At 43.2% G+C, this 16,618-nt stretch overlaps 1 protein-coding gene across 1 annotated transcript in view; it reads left to right on the forward strand.

Moving 5' to 3' along the window:
* Positions 1 to 14,316, forward strand: part of CDC42 (cell division cycle 42) — a 27,574-nt gene extending 13,258 nt beyond the window's left edge. The window contains exons 3-6 of the mRNA XM_009099375.4: positions 3,952 to 4,024; positions 6,906 to 7,015; positions 7,111 to 7,308; positions 12,914 to 14,316. Coding sequence (XP_009097623.1) covers positions 3,952 to 4,024; positions 6,906 to 7,015; positions 7,111 to 7,308; positions 12,914 to 13,003 — 471 coding nt within the window. The 3' untranslated portion in view covers positions 13,004 to 14,316. The remainder of the gene's footprint in view (positions 1 to 3,951; positions 4,025 to 6,905; positions 7,016 to 7,110; positions 7,309 to 12,913) is intronic.
* The last annotated feature ends 2,302 nt before the right edge of the window (positions 14,317 to 16,618 follow it).

Below are 16,618 nucleotides of genomic sequence, written 5' to 3' on the forward strand. Positions count from 1 at the left end.
GTAGGAGCACCTGCTCTCCTCATTGTGCTCTCACTTCCTGCTACATCTTTGTTTTTAGGGAAGGGAGTGTTTCATATTGCTAGAATAGTCAGTGACTACAGTTAACATTTTCTGAGGCTCATTTTTCTCACTCATTTTTCTCACCCTCATTATGGAGGGTGATTGGTCAACTTGAGCTAAGTGTGAGGAGTGTGTTAGGATGCAGTCACATTCTTTTGTACTTCCAAATGTATGCATAGTCCTTAACTATGTTGAAGTAACCGTTTTAAGTTTCACAGGCTCAGTTTTCTGAAATACTGAGTCCCTTGACTTATCCAAAGTTCAAATTGAGAAGAGTTTGCCTGTGAGGCATGTGCACAGTCTTCCTGTTAGAAAAGTGCTTTTCTACTTACTATTGCATATGCAAGATCAGTGTACTGCCGCTGAGGTGGGTCAGTTTTTAGTGAGGTTGCTGCAAGAGACTGGCAGCTGGATGCTCTTTTTACTAATTTTCTCCGTTATGGATCAAAAAGGCCATTTTCTATTAATAGACAATTTGAAGAGTTTATGTATGTATCCCAAACAAATTTGGATGTGGAAATGCATCATAGAGAACATCTGCCAGTGAAAGGGTTGGTAATATTCTCTGTGTTACAAAGTAATTCAGAAGACCAGGTAGCTCTGCCTGATAGCGCTTTCAGAATAGGACATGACAAAAATGTCTTCTTTTTGTGGGAAAGAAGTTGCAGTAAACATAATCAGTCTTTTTCAGATACTGGCTTTATAGGCTATCCAGAATTTTTCAGCTTGCCAGATAGGAGGTTTGTCCTGGGTAGGACAGACTTCCACAAAATAAAAATGTTTATCTTTAGTTGTAGATCAGGAGCTGAATGTGAAAGGACTCCCAAACCTCATAGTGTTCAGGGTAGAGGCAGTGGCCTTTAGTAGGGACTTGTGGATTGTGCTGTAGGCGCAGAGACCCGGGACCAGCCTCTCTCATGGGCTCTGTTATGGATTGGTAGAGAAGTGGCATTTGAAACTGTTTTGCCATTCTCAGGTTTTTCAGTGGTGTCAGATACCTTGATGTGGTGCTTGTAGGGCAGCTACGTTCTGTGCTGAACCTGTGAAAGGCTGCTTGTCCTATTTAAGCTGTTCTTTATAGTCAAGGCAAAATGAAATTGATCAGTGAGTTCAGCAGTGAGTGTTTCTATAGTTATCCCTTAAGGGAAGTGATTAAGCTGAAATGTTAAAATCTTAAAATATATGTTTTGAAAGCGTTCAAGTTGGTCTCCTGTCCTGCACACAGTAGTACTAGCTGTAAATTTCTGCTAGCAAGGAATGTGGAAAATGTGCCAAAAAGTTAGTTGCCAGTGAAGTGTGTTCAAGGTGTGCTAAGTCTTCTCTGTAGTGCCTTTTAAATCTACCTCATGTTTCCAAAATGTTGTTTACCTCTGAACTTCATCGCTTGAGGAACTCGCTGTTCTGGAGATATCAGAGGCCCATTCCTAATTCTGTGAACATAGTCTGCCTAGAGGCATACTTCAGACTCTGGAAACTGGTACGTCACCTCCGATATTCCAGCTAATGCTTCTAGTAATAAATGTACAGAGAAATAGAATGGATACTTCTGTTCTTGTGCAGTGGCCTGGCCACAGTACAGATGGAGAGCACACTATTTAAGTCCAGTAGATAGTTCTGTTCAGTTGGCACTGTATTTTGCTATCCTTTCTCTTCATGAAGGATATTTCCTAGTAGAAGATGGGTTTCGTGGTGGTACTGCATGTAGTTTGTTACCTGTATGTTTTTGATGTTGCCATTCTCAAAAATCAAGGCAGTGAGGGGCACATCTTTGGAAAGGCACTGGCAATATTTGGGTTGTGACGGCTCAAGTGTGAGTCGTTTTCCATGGGAGCTCATGCCAGTTGCTGCAGTGGGCTGTCTGGCATTGGCAGGAACTGCTTTGGCTCTGTTTTTTAGCCATTTTGGCACAACTGAGGATGAAATTGGCTGTGAATTGTACTATGAGTCTATAGTTGCCTGGTTTCTGTGAAGGCCAGCCTTGTAACCTTGGCCTTCTTAGGGCTCTACCCCAAACATTTCAATAGAAGCTGTACCTTAATACAAAAATTTAAATTAAAACAATCCCATTTTGCAGGTAGGGAGCTTTAAAAACAAAACAAAACAAAAAGATGAGAAAGGAGACCTGATAATTGACCTGAAAGGGTAGCTACAGGTGGTAGCTGAACAAAAACTGGGGGATATTGCTGGGGGATTGAGCTGCCGGCCATCTTCTGACATGTGGAAGAGGAAATGCTCTCACCTTCATCACTCTGGTTCCTTGTTCTGTTCCTAGGAACAGAGGAGTCCTCATTCTGATAAGTCTTTTGGGGTCTTGAAGCAGTACAGTCATGGGACGTTGAATGTGCCCTGTGAAAATACTTTGAATCATCCCTCAGCCTCAAGGTGTGATTTGGAGCTAGACCCTTTCTTGTGTGTTCAGTAAGGCAATCCCAGTGCAGTGTGTGGTGGATTGCAGGTAGTGGGGACGAGTGATGATGTCTCTTGCAGTGCTTTAAAATCTTGAATGTGCTAATTCAGAATAGCGTGAGAAGTGGATTTCTGCTTCTGGATGATGTTTTGGGGATATGCAGTGTGTGGTGGCCATAGTTGCTTTCTCAGTCATTGTAAATTGTGAAAAGCTGAAAAAATTAGGATAGTCTTTAATCAGGAGATATCTGAACTCTGGGGAAGGAGACATCTGAACTCTGGGGAGTACAGCTTTGAAGTGCAGTCTCACTGCTCTTACTTAAATTTTTGTTGTTTTTTCTTTTTCCAAGGACCTAAGCTCTTACTGTATTAACAACAGATGCATGTGACTACTTGTTTTCCACATCCCTCCCTGCTCACTTCTATGAAAAGCAGTCAGGTGGCTGCTGACATCTTTCCTTTTGGGATTTACTTCAGCTGTGAGACCTGCTCAGGCTGAAGTTCTGTGAGGAAGCAGAATTTCCTCACCATTCTTTGAGATCCTGACTGGCCCCAAGTGACCATGCTGCAGCTTGCCGGGGCAGGTGGTGGGTTTCGGTTTTTTTTTGCAGTGGGGAGGATCTTTTGCCACAGGTAGTTTCTGCAGTACTGTCTGTTGTGGTTCCGAAGATAACATCATTATAAAAATGAAGGATGCTGACCTCAGACAGTGCTCTCTTGAGTGGGTGGCTGTAGGAGTTGAGCTTTTGGGTAGGCCCTTGTGCTCAGTTTTACTGTAAACCACTTAGTGGGTGAAACACTGGGTAGGGCTGGTTTTAATCTGTGTAATGTCCTGGACGGCAGTGCTATTGTACCAGGTGCTGTTGCAGAGGCAGTAGAACTTGGTAGCTGGAGTCAGTCTCCTTTTAGATTGGATTTGACACAGCCTGATTTTTTTACCAGATACTGCTTCCTTCAAAGATGGAGGATAAATCTTTATTGAAAGGATGGAACTCTATAATAGAGTTCCCTGGATACTCAGAAATATGTACTTCAGAGGATTTAGGTACTGTGAGATGCAGCCCCATCACTGTGTGCCTTTGAATGGCAGGGCTGACTTTACCTGTTCTGTCCTTGTGAGGATGTGTTTACTGTGTCTAAGACTAAGGTTGAAGTTTGGAATTTTTGTGGCAGCATGGGAAACCTCCTTTGCAGTAACAGGCAAACACTGTTGTAGGTGTTTTGCTCAGTGGTTTTTACCATGTGCTATTCAGTAGTGTACCTTATATGCCTTTGCTTGACTATGTCATGGAAACAGCTGGAGTATCACTATTACATGTGCAATTGTTCTGTTAATGGTATTAGTGGTGATAGCACTGTAAGCCTCATGGTTCTATTTTCCTGTAGAGGTGTCTCTTATTCAAATCAGGTGTGCTCTGGCAAAGTGGGCAGGATGATGGTTTAAGAGTCATGTCTCCTTGAAACATGTGTCTCTTTTCTTGCCAGGTTTTCGATAACTATGCTGTAACAGTGATGATTGGAGGAGAGCCTTACACCCTTGGCCTCTTTGATACTGCAGGTGAGAAACCAAGTGCTTGTGTCATTGTACTTTACCAGGATTTACCTGAGGTCATGTTGAACATGAAGACATACAGTTGGGGTTTTTTTGTTGAGATTTTCTTTTAATAGAAGGGGAAAATCTCTCTGGATTCTGTCAAGATAGAATGACTAATAATAGAACCTCTTAAATGCATTGTACGTCTCTGCATCCTTAATGTGGATGCAGTCAGGCTGTGTATTTCATAAGCCCTCTCACTGCTTGCTTTTAAAAATTAAAAATCTGCTGGCCTTTTGTTTAAGCTGCATCTCAGTTTTAGGCTGGAGAAACGTGCAGTGGTGAAACAGCTAAACATTGCTTTGCATGTGTGAAAAGAAATGGTACAAGAAATGGTTCAGCTGCTGGATACTCAGTCCCTACTGCCTAATAATACTGAAGTGATGTGGCAGCAACAGGTATTGTGAACTCTTCTTCAAAAGAGCCCTTCGGGAGAGCTTAGTTCATAAGCTTTAATCTAAAATTGTCTGATACAATCTGCTTCCAGCTGTGTTCTTACATGCATCATTAGTGTCTAATTTGATTAACGAAACAATCTTAAGTTTCCAGTTAAACCCTATAGCTGTTAAAGAAACTTTCCTTTTTGGCCATCCGGTCGCACTTCACCACCTGAGCTGGGACAGGTGGACACCACCTGTTCGTAGTGTCAGCTCCAGTGACCCAGTGGGGCCTCACTTGATTCTCAGTGTGCACCACACTCTGCAGTCAGATGAGGTCTCCTTACTGCCTCAGCCCCAGGTTTCCCATAGATGTCTCAGGCATCCAGAGCCTTAAAATTTAATTGTGGTGCAAAACCAAAATAACAGCTTGAGCTAGTGCCTCTGGGAAGAGACCCTGAACAAAGCAAACCATGGGCTTTTATATCCCTCACAATGTGTGTTTGAAAGTCTGGGAGCTTCCAGCTGAGTCCTTGGCTCCTGCTGTATCTCTGAATGTGCATCAGCTGGCTGTGCCATAGGTTCCTGGGCCCTTTGTTGTGCAGAGGGTCAGTGACAGCTCCTCTGGAGCTTCTGGATACCCAGAGCTCAACCTGCAGCTGGCACTGCGTCTGTATCTTGAGCTGTCTGTACTGAACATATTCTTCAGCATGGTTTTACTTAGCTCTCCGTGTTCTCCAACCAAATGTGGATTTGTGTTTCCATTATTGCAAGCTCCCTAGTTCATGGATGAGAAGTTAGGTGGAAAAGAGACTCCTTCCTGACGCATGTTGTGTGGTCTGCTGTAGGGATCTTGGTGGTCCTACAGCAGTTCTAGCATTACATGGTCCCTGGATGGGGAGTTGTGTTGGTCCTTCTTTGCCTCTTTTCTGGCTGAGGGCTCAGACCTCTGAGAAGTGTTGTGTGTGTAGTTACACACATTTTCTATTATCAACATGAGCAGTGATCCAGCTAGTAATTTTGAGAATGACTTTAATGCATGTTGGTGACTCTGTGCACTTGTGAATGTAAAGGCTTTCTTTCCAGAGCTGGACTGTTGAGGGGAAAGTATGTGTTCTTAGTGGTTGCCTGCTTTTTCTAAATAGCAGCCAGCATAGGTGACAAAATTTAGCGATGTATGAAGCCCCTATTGATAGTTCTCAGATTAAAACCCAGGTCTTTGTTTTGAGCTTGTACTTGGAATACGGACTTTTTGTAGTCTGTTAATTGCAACATGATATTTTAGATTTAGATTAGATGCTAGGAAGAAATTCTTCCCTGTGAGGATGGTGAGGCCATGGCACAGGTTGCCCAGAGAAGCTGTGGCTGTCCCTGGATCCCTGGAAGTGTCCAAGGCCAGGTTGACCAGGGCTTGGAGCAACCTGATCCTAGTGGAAGGTGTCCCTGCCCATAGCAGGTGGTTGGAATGAGATGAGCTTCAAAATTCTTTCCACCTCAAACCATACTGAGACTATGATTCTGGTCAGTGCTCACTCTTCTCTGTCCAGCCAAGCACAGTAGACAGGATGGGATGTCTAGATTTCCATCTTCAAACTATAGGTCTTCTCCATTGAGGTGTCCTAGCTGTTGTGTCAGCTTCTTCAAGATCTTGTAGGTCTTTGTCCTGTATGATGAGTGAGACAGCATTAGTTGGACTCTGAGACATCTTAAAACAAGTGTTTTGGATTTTGTTGCCGGTAAGTGCAGCAGCTTCAGTGCCAAATTTGGTTTCTAAAAGCAGTGCTGCTGAGTTGGGCAGGAGGAGGTTTAAGAATGAAATTGAACAGTCAGGCTGGTGGATCAGTGCTAATGGTGCCTTGCAGAGACTGCATGCCCATAGGGACTCAAAGGGAGGAGGCTGGCTTCTTCCAAAACACATTCCATGCTCGGACTTTGGTGAAGTTTTAGGGGTATACTGCTGGGTGGCCTGGCCGCAGTTATGTGTACCAGCAACATTCTCCTCCTCATGCCTGGAGACACTTCACTGAGTGCTCACAGTGTAAGTCAGAACAAAACTATTTTTTTCTCCCTGCCTAAGAGGAGGGAATTTTTTGCAGGATAGTGAAATTTGATGGCATAATACTTGTAATGAATGATCATCTATAACTGGATCGATGTTCTGCAACTTTCCTTCATAACTGAAGAGAGTATTATGCAATCCAAGGGTGTTTGATCTCAAAATGTATTGGAGGCTTCCCAGCTTTCCTGTGACTTTCAGCAGCTCACTGTTACATAGAAACTGAATGAATTCTGGATTTGAAACATAGATTTTTTTCAAATGTTTGAGTTCACTATGTGCTTGGCTCTTTGCTTAAGAGTTAGGATTAATCGCAGCCATGTTATTGTGATGAAATGTGCATTCTGACTCCCTGTAAAGGGCAGGATTTTGTTGTCTGGGTCTAATATAGTGTTAATTTCCTCCTCTCTAGGTCAGGAAGACTATGATAGATTACGACCCCTCAGCTATCCACAGACAGATGTATTTCTGGTCTGTTTCTCAGTGGTCTCTCCTTCTTCATTTGAAAATGTGAAAGAAAAGGTTGGTTGAACTCTGCATGAAAACGGAGCTGCTGAAGTATGTCAGGAGTTATCTTAGGTGGTTAGTAACAAGTGCTGTGTCTCTTCTGTCTTTAGTGGGTACCTGAAATTACTCACCACTGTCCAAAGACTCCTTTTCTGCTTGTTGGGACCCAGATTGATTTAAGAGATGATCCCTCAACAATTGAGAAACTTGCCAAGAACAAGCAGAAGCCCATAACTCCAGAGACTGCTGAAAAGCTGGCCCGGGACCTGAAGGCTGTAAAATACGTGGAATGCTCTGCACTTACGCAGGTAAGGGTTGGTCTTTGACCATTTTTGCTTGCTTTTTTTCAGTTCCAGGGAAAAACAACTCAGTGTGGATGTGAAAGGATGTAAGCTCTGTTTCTGCTATTTACAGTGTAGCTTTCTCTTTGTCGTGTTGTTCTAAGGCGCAGAGAGTTGGCAGTGGTACAAAGAAAATCAGCCTGTGTGGTTTAAGCCTAGTGTGGGTGATGGAGGAGGGTGTACTTACTGTGTTTGCTTCTGTGCTGGAGAAGAATAACTGTTGATAACTTAGAAGGTACATTATGGACAATAATTGGGTTGGGACACAGAGTGACACTGCTGAAACAAGCAGGCAAAGAAAAAAATGCCTCTCATTAAAGTTAGTGCTGGTACTTTGAAGCCTGGAATCCTTCATAGTTGAGAGCTGCCTTCTCTTCCTGTGCAGCTGGTGGTGAGCTGTTTCCTGAGTCCTTCCTCCAGATAGAAGTTCTGTTAAAACAGAAAGTAACAGTTAAATAGTTCTTAAGACAGTTCTTACATCATGTTTATAACTTGTGAATGTGAGTCAACAGCCAACTAAAGTAGCTGATTTGAGAGCAAGAAACTCAATTATCTTTTCCCTTTCAGTTAGGAATACTAGCATGGGAGCCATTTTCTGGCTAACTGACCTGTTGCCTTGACTTTGGATGCTCTGGGAACGTAATCCTAGGTTCTTACTCATGCAGAATTGACTGTAACACTCTGAACAGCTTCCTTAATGCTGGTCTGTAAAGAATTTGTGCGTCTCTGATGTGCGTGGAACCAGGGGTGCACAGTATCAAGCCCGTCACTCTTTCCAGTTATGTTGTTCATTCATCTCCTTGAGCACAAAGGTATTACCAAACTTCACAAATCCTGAAGTTCTATTTACTTGCCCCTTTTTCCCAGATTGCATGTTTACTCTTCCATTTAAAATTCTCAGGCTTTTTTTGTAACAAAGATTTGCCTGGGTGTCTCCTGTGAAGGAAGTGGCTTTGCTGGAGTTGTGCAGGACACTGGCACTGGAGGTGGTGTGGTGAGGCATGCTGCTGTTCATCCTGAGAATCCCTGATCAAAAGGTGGTCTTGGCCGTGCTTTCTAACTGCCCACAGGCAAGCTGAGGGCCTTTTATGCTTGAGCTGTAGTTTTTCTTGGATCTGTTCAGCCCTAAAATACTGTTTTAGATGGTGTCTGGCACAGCCTGAATGCTGCTGCTAACTAGGTTGTAGAACCTGCTAGTTGGGTAAATACCTGCCAGGACCTTTGTCCTGTATTGCTCTCTGGGACCCTTTCCTCTGTAGCTTTGGACTTGCTTTGGTCTTGAGCTTGTGTCTGCTCAAATTGCATGGAATCATTTAGAATTACCAGAGCAAGAGCTGATATGACAAAAAATGTTGGTGTTTGTCTATTCTTTCTATTTCCCAATAGACTAATCTGTATCTGTTGCAGTGAACAACTTTATACACTTGGAAGCTCAGCCTGAATTTTCTTCCAGAGCGTTAGTGCTTGTATACCAAGTGATCATTTTAGTGGTCAAGAGTGACCTGGGAGGAGGATTCAGAAGCCTTCTCACCTGGACAACTAGTCAGTTTGCATATGCTCCATTTTTCTCCCTTCATTTGTTGTTGACTCACCAAACTTTTTTCCTGGGTCTGTCGTCAGTAGCTGGTGAACAGCAGCGTAACTGATCTGCAAAGGGTTGTGTGGAGCTCCTGCAATGATCTCACTGGCAGCTTGCTGAACACAGAAGGCAGCTGCTTCCCTGGCCTGGAGGGTTATTTTCTTACCTGCAAGGTGATGCTATAGTAGCTGATTTTAGCTGAAGTGAGACTCAACTGGGTATTCAGTCTCTCTTTGCCTTGGATGCTGTCTGTGCAGTTCACTTCAGCAGTGCAGGGTGTTTTGTTTCTTCCCAACTAATTTACAAATTACTTTGACACCGCAGTAGCTAATACTCATAGAATCGTGGAGCTGACATTATTTCTTTCTGTATTTTGTGAGTCATGAGAAGTTGAGTTTTTTCTGTAAAGACAGAGTATCCTCTCCCCAGGTTTTGATAACTGCTCTATTGGAGACCCAGTTCTATCCCCCTTTCCTCAGATTGTGGAATCCCTTTTTGCGATGAAGGCATTTTCAGTGTCTGTCTCCAGCCTTGCTTTACAAAATCGCCCAGTGCTACTGTGCCAAGTAGGTGAGGCTTTGCTGTTAGGAAAGGGTGACTGACAGATTGCAACCACAGTGATTGTTACTTCTGTTACTTTTGGGTACAAGTGTCTGCACTTTCTGAAGCCCAATTCTAGTACCTCACACCAGAGAGAATGCTGAATTTGGTTTCTTTTTTCCTCCTGATGGTGGGTTGCCAGTTTTGACACAAATACATAAAGTGCTTTAAGCTGTCCATAAACAGAGGAAGCCTGATCTCAGCCTGTTTCCAGTGTAACACAAAAGTCATTATTTTAACAGGCCTGTGTGCCTGTGGAATTGAACACAATTTCTTCCCTTCATGTTGTTACTCTTGGTCATCCAGGCTTTTAACCCTGGTTCATTTTCACAACAATTTTGTCCCAGTCCTTTTTTGTATCACAGATCCCAAATTCTGCACTGCTGAACAAATTTCTTGCAGGCGATACAAAAATAAGAGGAATCCCTGAATAGGAGAATTTAAGTAAAATTGTTTTCTTGACTCTTGCCCTGCGTGGGTTCTTAATCTGTTTAACAGTACATAATTGATTTTATGCTGCAGCCTTATTCTCACTGAGAAATTAAATCTAATTACTATTTGGATTTCAGAGGCATTATTTATTGGAAGTCTTTAGCTCTTTTGTGAGCCTGAGCTGCAACTCACTTAAAGAAAAAGAAAAATTGCTGGGGAGAATGTACAGAATGTACATTGTAGTTTCCTTAAACTGTTGTTCTTTCAAGTGTAATCTTGCATGTTATGTGATGGCCTTAAAAGCTTCCTTAAATGCCTTAGAGGTCTCCTATATATGTGCTTAAGTAAAATAAGATTAAAGACCTTCTGAAAGGGATATATCCAGTATAACCTGTAAGGGAGAAAGCAGTTATATTTGAATGATCTGAAAATAAACTATTTTTGCATAGATTGCAATTGTTTACAGGATGTAATTGAAGCTTTTCTGTTTGCTTTCAGCTGTCATAAAGCAGTTCTCCTGAATTTTTGAAGGGTGCACTCATGACAGTAGATTTAGGCGAGTCCAGTTAGCCTAAACTGAGCCAGGTTTCACTTCTGGTGTGCTATGTAACTTGGCAGACTTGGGTGGGAGTGGTAATGCCCTGCACTGTTCCTCTTGTGCTTCCAGCAAATGCAGCGCGTACTCCGTGCTCCAGTGTAACCCCTGCAGAGTCCTGCAGCTCTGTGACTGCTTTTCTGGTGTTGGATCCCAATTGTTGCACTCATAAAGCTGTTCCTGTCTTTATGTGGTTACACTTGCTTTGGCAACTAAACTGAATAACTGAAATGCACCATTTCCATGCTGGCTCCCAGTGTCAGAGTAGCACTGGTAAGGTATTGCATCACTTCTAAAGACTGGGAGTTAGTGACTGCCAGTGATGATGGCTTACCAGGGTGGTCCTGCTTCCATCCCAGAATGTGTGTTCCCAGCCATTTGGAGACCTTCAGTTATTCAGGGGCTGAATTCACAAAGCAGAGGAGTTGTTTGGAGCCTTTGCTCTGGACCTGGGGAGTTGTGAGCAATACTGTGCATCCGAGGTATTCACTTATCCACAGTGGGTGATGACAAAAGGTTTAGCTGACCTTTTGGGTCCCCCTGCTGGGGCAAGCTGCTGTGCACTTGATTTATCCCCCTGTAAACTCCTTCAGCGTAGTGGAAACCGTCACTATTTGTGTGGCACCCTCCCCCATGTTCTTGCTGTGTTTGTGCCTCTGCCCTTCTGAGTGTTGATTTTGTCTGACTTGGCCTGTCACATGTTCTGTCTCTGTCATTGACTTCTGGGTTATCTAAATGAGATTTTCTCCTGGGATCTACTTTGTTTTTTTGCAAAGTAAATCTGTTTACTGCCTCTGTGAATTCAGCCTGCTCCTGAATGCTCTTTGTATCTGCTTGTTTTTCTCTAATCCTCTAACCTGGCTGCTGTTTTTTCTCCTCCCCTCTGTCTTGTAGAGAGGTCTGAAGAATGTGTTTGATGAGGCTATCCTAGCTGCCCTCGAGCCTCCGGAAACTCAGCCCAAAAGGAAGTGCTGTATATTCTAAACTTTCTTCTTCCCCTCTTGCTGCTGCTTCCTCTGTCCCACTACTGTAGAAACCCGGTTAAAAATGAATCAAACCACCTTGATTGAAAGCTGTTGTGCCTGCTTGCCATCTTAGAGCAACCTCTGTATTAGCTCTTGGACTGAAAACAGTGCTTGAGATCTTTAGTAAAACGTTGTGACTGTGGAACATGAACTGGACTCGCTTAACTCCCTGCTGCTTGGGTTGCCAGGTGTGGCTAGCTTTATAATTCAGGCTGTTGGGGGAAAGGATTTGGTTACATTGTTATTTAAAGAACGACCAAAACAAAAGAGCGATGATGTTTGATCTTCCTGAATCCAACTGGAAGAAACGGTGGATGTGTTTTCCATTTCTACTTGTGACTCTTAACTGTATTTGCATGACAAAAGTACCTGAACTGGTAATCTGCAAATGATGATGTAAAGTGAAGAGTTTTCTGGTTCTCCTGTGTGCAGTGAGATGTTTGCTGTTGCTTTGGCTGTCTGTGCTTTAGTGTGGAGTATCTGTCAGTCCTTGGGGGGAAGGAAATATTGATGTACTTGCTACTGCTTTATGAACTGTTAAAATTTTTGCTTTCCCTAACATGGTAGAGCTCCTAAATAATAGATCCTTAAAGCCTTTTACTGTAAGATGTAAAGCTGCTGCTTACTATTGTGCTTCTGATTTTTATTGTTTTAAGGAAAAAACATCAATTGTAGCTTGTCCTTAAATTTTGAAATTAAAAATTGCAGTTGTTTGTATAAATGACTGATGAAACTTTATTGAAGTTGCATTTCCTGGCTCCAGTTTAATCCTTAACAGAGTGTATGGTACCCCTCTGTACTCCTCCCAGCTTGACTTCTCTGTTACCATGGCAGCTTTGTGGGCTCTGCCTGGCTGCTTCTAACCCTGGGGTGTTTAGGGCTGGATGCCCGACCAGAGCATGTACTGGACAAGGTTATAATTGCATACTTACCTTGCCTCTCCTCCACGGACACACGGGGGTGTGTTGTCGCAGGTGTGCTCCAGGTTAAGTTCTTCCTTCTGAATGCAGCACTTTCTACTTTGCTATTAGCACGTAAAATATGAGTAGCCAGTTACTCATAAAATTTGCCTTAAGGAAATTACTTTGGTGCATGTGTTCTGCTGCTTGTGAAGCGCACTGGTCTGCTCTCTGAGGATTAGTTTTCATGTTCTGAAAATGAGATGCTCTGCTCAGAAGCTGCTGAGAGCAGTGGTACAGAGCTTCGCTGGGCAGGCAGGCTTTAGGGATGGCAAATCTCCATGTCCTTAGAGGGGTGTGGCTGCCACTTGGCTTTCTGGGGTTTTGTTTGTGTGAAAAATCAAAAATGAAACTGCCCCTTTCTCTCTTTGCCCCTTTTCAGAAAGGCCTAAAGAATGTATTTGACGAAGCGATATTGGCTGCCCTGGAGCCCCCGGAGCCGAAGAAGACTCGCAGGTGTGTGCTGCTATGAACGTCCCTCCACAGCCCCTTCTGCAAAGCTGGTGTTTGATGTCATACTAAAAGCAATGTTAAAATCAAACTAAAGATACAAATTTTAAAATTTGTTTTTGCAATAATGACAAATGCCCTGCACTCCCATCTCCCCGACATGATCCCTGTGTGAGATGAGAATGTTAGTGTTTATTCCCCAGTGCCCCCTCAATTCACTTAAACTAGTTAATTATGAGTAATTGTGTATTATCAGAAGACACTGATCATTACTAGTTTGTTTTTTGTTTTGTTTTTCTAATTCTTTTTTTTTTTGTTTAACATCAAGGCATGCTCAATGACTTTTTCTATAACAGACTAATTTTAGGCTGTTTAACTGAAGTCTTGCCCCTTACGCTGGTGTGGCAAGACTTAGTTCTGGTTTCTAGACCTTGTAGGGCTGTTCTGCAGCCAGCCAGCAGCCTGGGTATGAGCAGACTTTAGTCAGGAAAGCAAAATGTCCCAAGCTGGTGCTCCTCTAAGAAGGATTGTAGAAAATACATCTTCTCTGAAGTTGCCTTGTATCTTTGCCCTGGCTTTTTAACTGTGCAGGTAATAAATTTATACCCCATCCTCTAAGTTACGAAGCCTTAGGAACAGGAGAATTATTTTCTCTGGATGCACCATCAGACTTGAGACTAACTTGCCGGTCTCTTCCTTAATCTTTGCCATCATGTTCTTTTGGCTCATGCTGAAGAAATAACTGCGCCTTTGGAAGCACGCCTAGCTGGGTCAGTTGGCTTTTAATAAATCTACCTTCTGCCAGTCCTTAATTATTAGAGAAATGCTTACAATGACCAGCACATAGATGGCTGCTTGGACACCCTGAAGGGACCTGGGAGGTGCTGCAATGGGTTTTGGAGCTGGCTCTGATGGTGCATCTCTTGCTGGATGGCTTGGCATCCTTCAGGGAGAGGTGGAAAGATAGATCTGTGTTAGTTGAAAAGAAGTGCAGGGAGGGGCTTCTGGTGTTTGGTGTGACACCATACTGGGACCAGTTGAGGGAACCCCTTTTTCTGCATTTTGCTCATGAGTAACCTTGAACCTGTAAGAGGGGCTCCAACCCCTGAGGATCATATGCAGTGTCTCTACATAGACCATCTGCAGTAATAAGAATTTTACCAAAAATACATTTTGGTTTGCAAATTAAAATAATTTTAAGACTTAGGGAATCTTCTCCCTCTTCCACAATTTCAATTCTTGTAGACTCATTAGTGTTGAACCAATGCTTTTTCATGTCTAAGTTCTTTGTATATGCATTCTTTTCAGATGTATTAAAGTATCTTCACAAGCCTGCCTGAGGGTAGTTATTTCCTTTGCCTTTCTCCTGAGTGTGAAGGACTTGTAAATATGGCTTTTATCCCTTGTGAGCCCCTCTCTCCTCCTTGTGAGCTAGCTTGGGTCTTTCCTTAATGTTTAATCCTTGTCAGTCTGCTTCTGGCTTCAGTCCTGTCAAAATCGCTCTAATCTTTAAAGCAGCATCTTTCCTGTCAGACCCCTGTGAAGAAGAGGGTTTGGTAGTTCTTAAACAAAGAAGTACTCGTGTGCATGCTCCCAAATAGTAAAAGCTGGCTTTTGGGGCTTATAGGGTTCCTGAATCTCTTCTGTCAAGAAATTTCCTGTTGTTCCTGCTCATGGGCGGATAGCAGAAAGCCTAAAGGGAGACAAATGATGTCATACCTATCCCAAAACTAAACACACTTCATCACACCTTTTTGTTCATGCTTGAGAAGAATAGTGAAGTCTTACACTGTGAATTGTATTTATTATTAAAACACATTAGAAAGAACCTCACTTTTCTTTTAAGAAGCTGATTTTTGGGTACTCTAATCCCGAATCTTAGTGTAAAATGTGTGGTTTTTCACTTTTCATAGTGATTAGTGCTGCTGTTCAACTTTGCAGTTCAGTTTTAATTGCTGCCTTCTATGGGGAGATTTGGCTGGAACTCTGGGCTTCCTGGAAAAGGTTATGCTGGTATGTGTTGGTGGCTGTTCTTACAGCTTCTTCACCTTGTAACACCTAATCCTAATTCCTATGTCTAAAGCCAGCAGCAAGACCAAGGGATTGCCTGCAGGAAACTGCCGTTGGAGTGGAGGGAGAACCCTTATGACTTCTTCATGGTTACCCTGTCAAGCCTTTTCTGTCTTGGATATGTCCTTAAGTGGTCCTTCTGCATACATCTTCATGGCAGTGATCTGTGCCAGTCCTTTCAAGCAATAAAGTCTGTTCTGTTGAATCAAGGCCACAAGGTTAAACTTGGCTCTGGAGGGAATCCAGGAGGTGCTAGATGGAAAAACATACTTTTCAAGGAGTGGTGCTGTTTCCTTCTTCCTAGTGTTCATTAGCTTTGTAGAAGTCTGATAGCTCCCTGTATCTGCTAGGATATAGCTGTCCCAGGCCTGTGACTGGTTAAACAAGCTCAAACAGCTCTCATGCTGTTTTGCACTATGCCTGGTTTTTTGTAGAGTGTGGTGGAGAGGTTTGTCTGAGGCTAGGTGTGTGAGATGTGCTCTCTCTTCCCAGGTTCTCGAATGAGCTCTGTGGTGACTGTCTTCCTTCCCGTATGAAAGCATGAAAAACTGTCAAAAGCAAGCAAATCCGCCACTTTGCTTCTCCTTCTGGAGCTGCCACTTTCAGCTAGTGGGTTTGAGAGCACAGGGCTTGGAGGCAGGTGGGAATATGTGGCACTTTTTTCGTCCTAGAATGGCAAACCAGACTAGTGTGAGCTGGGATTTCCTCATGTTACTGAGAGAAGATTTGCTTCTGCAGATGTACTTGTGGCTAATGGCACTTGTCCTCTTACATGTGAGGGCTACTGAGGTACCTGCAGCAGCTCATGCGCACAAATAAGACATGAGGTTTGGACTGGCTGCTTAACCAGCTGCTACATAAAATCCCAGAATCCTAAACTGGTTTCCGTTGGAAGGGACCTGGAAGCCCATCTCGTTCCACCCCTCCCATAGGCAGGGGCACCTTCCCCTAGACTTGGTAGCTCCAAGTCCTGTACAGCTTGGCCTTGTATTTGCTGATGGGGTCCTGTGTAAAGGGCCAAACATATCTGATGGGAGGATGCTTGAGAATTATATCAAGCTTGGGCTGAGGGCTACATGGAGGCTGAAGAGCAGCTTTATGTTTTATTGGTTGGACGCTCCAATTTCTTATTAAAATTTTTGGGTTTTTCATGTAAGTCTTCTACTAAACAGCCACTTCTTCCTGCACAAGGATTAAGTTTGTGATTTGAGGGTTTTGGTTGGCTCTCATTGTGAACCGCTAGTTCCTAATATTAATCAGGTTCTTGCTTCTGTTGGCTGCTCAAAGCAAGTGGCACTTGGTCAGCTAGTTGTTGTCTCTGAAGCAGGAATTATCTCTTTTCCCTGTTTGGGTTGTGTGTTCCCACATGTCCTTCACATCAGTTCCATCAGCTCCTGTACAGGGAGACAGTTACATTCATTGCATGGAAACTTGACATATTACACAAGAATTTCTAGATGAACTAGTGGACCCTGTTTTTCAGGGTCAAGCTGATACCAAAAAGAGTGCAAGGTAGGAGAGCAAATCTGCTGTAGAGGGTTAGGGAGTAGGTGGGAGCATGCCCACA

This window comes from Serinus canaria, chromosome 21, assembly GCF_022539315.1.
Source record: "Serinus canaria isolate serCan28SL12 chromosome 21, serCan2020, whole genome shotgun sequence".
NCBI classification, from domain to species: domain Eukaryota; kingdom Metazoa; phylum Chordata; class Aves; order Passeriformes; family Fringillidae; genus Serinus; species Serinus canaria.